The sequence below is a fragment of the Sinocyclocheilus anshuiensis genome, unplaced genomic scaffold, assembly GCF_001515605.1.
Source record: "Sinocyclocheilus anshuiensis isolate Anshui unplaced genomic scaffold, SAMN03320099.WGS_v1.1 scaffold275, whole genome shotgun sequence".
NCBI classification, from domain to species: Eukaryota; Metazoa; Chordata; class Actinopteri; order Cypriniformes; family Cyprinidae; genus Sinocyclocheilus; species Sinocyclocheilus anshuiensis.
In genome coordinates, this window is record NW_015549569.1 from 30,751 (window position 1) to 36,658 (window position 5,908).

General features: G+C 35.6%; 1 protein-coding gene across 1 annotated transcript in view; it reads right to left on the reverse strand.

The window, feature by feature from the left end:
• LOC107657324 (olfactomedin-like protein 2A) overlaps positions 1 to 3,708 on the reverse strand; it is a 23,307-nt gene extending 19,599 nt beyond the window's left edge. The window contains exon 1 of the mRNA XM_016445365.1: positions 3,460 to 3,708. Within this exon, the coding sequence (XP_016300851.1) occupies positions 3,460 to 3,528 (69 nt within the window). The 5' untranslated portion in view covers positions 3,529 to 3,708. The remainder of the gene's footprint in view (positions 1 to 3,459) is intronic.
• Positions 3,709 to 5,908: the final 2,200 nt, after the last annotated feature.

Genomic DNA, 5,908 nt, shown 5'->3' on the forward strand with positions numbered 1-5,908 from the left:
ATATATATATATATATATATATCTGTCTGGCGAGTGAACTAAAAAATTTACTAGCCAATGGCGATTCAATTGCCAAGGTGTCGGTAGAGGGTTGCATCGATGACTCAGTTTCCAAAACGAATGTGTTTGTGATGATCATTAAGTTTTAGAAAGCATTATGGAGCGAATGTTTCAGCGAACTGGAACAATTGTGAAAATGGTACTGACCTAGAAATGTCTGACTCCCTGGACAGTGCACTGACTAACTAGGGAGCCGATTGAGACACACCCGTAATTCATAAATCTAACTGGATGCTGTTTATGGTCGCCAGACAGCTTGTGACATTAATATAGATTGTATAATGGCTTTGAACATGGCTTACCCAATCAGAATTTAGCATCACAACTCATTTTATAGCTAAAAAAAGGAATTCAAAATGTCAAAAAACGACGAGAAAGCTTAAGAAAGCACTTGAAAATGAATGCAGAGAAGCCAAATGTTTTACGCAAAGCTGCTGAAAATAGTTCAAGCAGGCAAATAAACATTAACCAAACATCATCTGCTGTAGCAGGCCATGAGTTATTATAGTGCTGGATGGACAGTAGCTGCCAACAGAAGGGCCACTAAAAGTCCAGATTCTGCTCACCACACAACCAGTGTATTTCCTGTTCATTCACTGAACATACTGAGGTCAAAGATCAGGTCTTATGTAAAGGTCTATATAAAAGAAGACTGGCATTGTTGCAGGATTCTGAGGTTCACTGTCTGGTCTGGATTAAAATATGACAGCCCTTCAGCTATGATGGCCATCATTACTGTGACGGCTCGGTAAAAGATGTGACGCATTAAATGGGACGCAGATGTTACTCCTAGTTTAAATCTTGTGGTATGAGTGTTACGACACTTTTATAAACAGTAACTGCCTCAGTCTTTGATTAGCATTGTGTGAGGTAATGTCCCATGAAACTACAACCAATAGAGTTTGAAATTAACAAAACACAGCGGCTGACCTTTCTATGCCTCTGTTCTCTTTTAGCATCAACCCTATCATTCCATCATATATATATATATGCATATCTTTTAATAAAATACCTATAATTTATACATATCTATAATATCTTTAAATATCTATAATCATTAATAATTTATGATATTTGTGTGAATATCATGAATGTATTTTTATTTGTAAATATTTCTATCTATCTATCTATGTATCTATCTATCTATCTATCTATCTATCTATCTACTATATATATATGTATAATGTGTTTTACTTGATTTTTACACCATATCAGGTATTATATCAAAAACATTTTTGAAATAAACCCTCTACTAGATGGTAAATGAATGCCTAAATAACAAATACATTTGTCACATTGGTTTGTGATTTTTTTTTAAACAGAGATTTTTAGGGTTTCACTCAATTTTCAGTTAATTATTCCACATTAGTAACAGGTTTTGTTATCACAGCCCTGTCTATGCTGTTTTAACCTCCTCACCTCTTCACACATTTAACCAACAACAGAGACATTTAAAAAATGTCACAACAGTATACAATTAGTTAGGGTTACTGAGTTGGTGACTATCATTTACAGAGTCAAGACCTCTCTCTCTCTCACACACACACACACACACACACACACACACACCCAGCCATAAGAGGGTAGGGCATGTTTCTGTGGGACTGACAGGGCTGCTCTTAAGTGCTACAGCTGTGTAAGAAGACATATATTGTTTTTAACCCCAGCAGAACTCGACTCCAATTACCATACTAGGCATCGAGCCCAAAACACACTCACACACCCAATCAGGGTCAGTTTTGAAACAAATGTCATGGTTTTCTGAGGAAATGACGGTGGTTCTGTCTGTCCAAAAACTTTATTGAAGGACATCTGTCTCTGGTTGTATCAGCTGCACTGTTAACACAGCTGAGGTTTGATAAACTCACTCATCTGAGTCTAAAACAAGGTCAAACAGAACAAAATCAACAGCGTGTTCGGCTACTTCACAATTCAGTACGGTGTTTTATGGTGCATTGTGCATGTAAACTAAAACATGCTGCTTAGCATTGTGGCCAGTTTTCACAGTGTTAACCCCAAAAAAGCTGGACTGGAATTACAGTAAGGTCAGGGGTCTAAAATGCCAATTCAATTTTATTGCCATGCCATCTCAAGGATTAAAGATTGGAATGTTCTGGCAGTGCCATGCAGGAGTCATTTAGGCCAGCGCATATGTGCCAAAATATGTTGCCTGCAGCTCTGGGAGGGGAGGTTGTGTGAGAAAGCTGATTTGTTAAGTGTTGTTTGACTTATTCTGAGTGATCTGTCTGTGAAACTGAGTGTGAAAACCCCCATTCTCCCATATGGGCTTTTCTGTCCAGTTGCACCACTCACATACTCCGGTCTGGAACGCTATGAACATGTACAAGTCCAGTGATGCAAATCCCAGTGCTGTTGGACTAAATATCAGCACTCATGGAAAGGCATTTGGCCAATCAAATTCAAGGACCATAATAAACTGTTGTATTGTCACTATATAATATAATATAATATAATATAATATAATATAATATAATAAATCTCTATAATTTTTATCTAAGAATTTTTTCTGTTTTGCTCACCAAGGCTGCATTTATTTGATCAAAATACAGTATTTATTTGATTAAAATAACAGTGGCATTGTTTATTTAACCAAACAACTTTTCTGTTTTCTAGGTTTACTATTTTATTATATTTTAAAATTTAATTCCTGACATCGGCAGAGCTGTGTCAGATCAATCCTGAAAACAGTCTGCTGTTTTTTTCTTTCAGGATACTTCGATAGATAAAAATAAACTAGATTTTTGTAACATTATAAATATATTTACTGTCATTTTTTTCATCAGTTTAATGCGTACTTGCCTAAGAAATGTGTTAAAAAATACATTAATAAATAAAAACTTATTGACCTCAAACTTTTGAACGGAAGTGTATAATGATTTAATACAGGTTTAGTGTTCCCGGATCCTTTAATAAGACAGATCAACATTATATATCTGACCTCGTAGAATTTCACGTTTCATTAACGCTGATTACAGGATGTCATTTCACAATCCCCAGATGAACTTCATTTCAAAATCTCACGAATTCTGCAAATACAGACACTCCCGTTCATTGCTATTACAAAATCAAGAAAATGCTGTCTGCTCTCAATAATAATTTGGCTGGAGATTTGAAGTCCAGTCTTCAACTCTTCCAGAAACACCATGCGCAACACACGAATGGCATGCCAAAGGCTAAAGACATCTAGTTATCAGATGATAAATGTACTTGTCAAATAGGTTATTGAAACGAGATCGAACCAAACCGAATGAAATCATACACTAATAATCATGCTAAGCTATTGCAAACCCGCATTTAGTATTCCAAGATGTGCGTAAAATGTAGTAGGCTAAGTGTGTAGTTCAAAATAAAAGAACATACACATGAAACGCATCTTACCTTGCTCATAGCTCTTGCATCTCTTGCCAAAAGCAGCACATAAGTTAAAATACTTGCGTAGATCCACATTTTTCATGAACTAACCCAAGTCACTTTTTTGCACAGCTTCCACCTGATATGATTCGGCGTCTCTGAAAGCACCTGTATCATCAGCCTGGAATTATGAGTCTAGATCCGCTAGAACACAGGTTTACGGCTCCATGATTACAGGTCGGTGCCATGCAGAGTTGTGTATGTTGTGACGCGCAGCTCCAGCTTTGCTCCGCTGATGAACACGCGCGCACACACGTCCACCAGCACCATCTCCGACACTCTGTCTGCGTCAATGCGAGGCGGGGAGCCGCTGGCCTGGCTGCACTTCTGTGCCACAACGACATTTATGTTTTATGCGTCTGTGCAACGTTCCAAGAACATTTAAAAGTGACCGCTGACCAGTAATTATATTTCTATGTTAAAAAGTTATGCGTAAGCTATTTCGTGGTAAATAGCCTAGGCCTACATAACATCAAAAGGAGATGTTTCTTTTTTAAGTTATTATTATTACTAATAATCGTATCGGTGTTATTAATGTTAGAAATATTAGTGTATAAAATATTAACTATATGCTCTATATTTTCAGTGACAAATAATGGGCAACCTCAAGCAACCTTCAGGTAAAGTTTTCGCTGTTGTATAGCGCCCTCTTTCAGTTAATAGGCTAATGATTATACAGTTGTGACTTTTTTTTGTACAGTCTATGGTTGTGACCGGAATGGTCCTATGACTTATGGGAATACATTAATGGGATAGTTCAGCCAAAAATGAACATTCCGTCATCATGTACTCACACTCAAATTGTTCCAAACCTGAGTTTCTTTTTAACCAAACAGAAGCCAGAAACTCGTACAGGTTTGGAACAATTTGAGGTAAAATATTTTTTTGTGTGCATTTTTTAGTTAACTTTAATGAAGTTTTGGGAAAAAAGTGTGCTAAATTGCAATAATAATAATAATAATAATAATAATAATAATAAATGTATTATTATTATTATTATTATTATACATGAACAGTGTTTAATTCTAAAGCATTATATTTTCAGGGCCTGCAATTTTTGGGGCTGAAATTTAACATGATTCTATAGCTTGTATTGTATTGTACAGAAATATTTCAACTGGGGGAAAAAAAGTACACACACATTTTTATTTTCCAGAATCAGAAAGGGTTTTATTGCCAAGTGTGTTTATACACACAAGGAATGTGTCTTGGTGACAGGAGCTTCCAGCGCAAAGAAAAGGTACAGACATAGTGCAGACATGCATATAATAGACATACATATAATAAAATGAAATATAACACTAATAATAAAAAGAATAGACAATAAATTAAAATAATAATATTAACTATGTGGCGTATGACTGTGCAAATGTGCTATTTATAGATGAACAGATTTGAGAAGTAATGTATAGATGTCTAGTCCTGAGATCTGTTATGTAGGCAGAGGCAAAAACATGAAGTTGATTACATTGATTGAATTTAAATGCAAATTGACTACACAATACTAATAATAATCTGTTAACTTACTGCAGTAGCCTATATAAAAAAAATAAAAATCTAATTGATAAGAACATCAAGCTGCCTGACAGGTTTCTGTAGTATAGGCCAGTATTTATTAAGGTAGCATCGTCTTTCGAGTAGTGTTACCAGTTTTACCTGTCCGTTCAGCTGCGAATGCCACCAAAATGGGACAGGAGAGTGATTTACATGTACAATAGCATGAACAAGCACAATAATGGCCATTTAGAACCTGTTTTAACTGTTATTTGCACACAGACAATAAACCTGCATTTACACAGATGCCTTTGGTGCGTTCTTAAAATAAAGGGCCTTCAATGGTCCAGAAAAGAAGTATTTTCTAAAGAACCAAAAACATTTCCATGAAACCAATGACATGTAGGTTTAAAAATCTAAATTCAAATATTTCATTTTTTGTCTGATGGGGTACTGGGTCATAAATGTTTCTTTACATAAAACATGCATTTAATTGTGGTCTTTGAGCCTAAACACTTATATTTGTACATTATTTTAAAATAATTCTGATGAGAATCAAAATACTTTTTGTCCCACTGTAGGCAGGATTCAGGCAGCAGACTGGCTCAAATGTTTTATAAAAAAAAATAAATAAATAAAAACGTCAAAAGTGACCGACTGAAAGGGAACTATATAAGAACACTTTGGAACAATCACAGTCTGATTAACAGAAAACCCCAAAACAAGACACAGGAAATAGGAACCGCAAACAACAAACATAAAAATCTAGAGATGACACCGGTGATCTGTAACACCCACACTATAGATGTCATTCGTTTTAATGAGAAGTGATTATGTGATTTGTTTAACAAGGCTAACCTGTTGTTGCTCTGCTGTAACCAGCTGTAGGCTACACATTCTTACACAATCAATCCTGACAGTG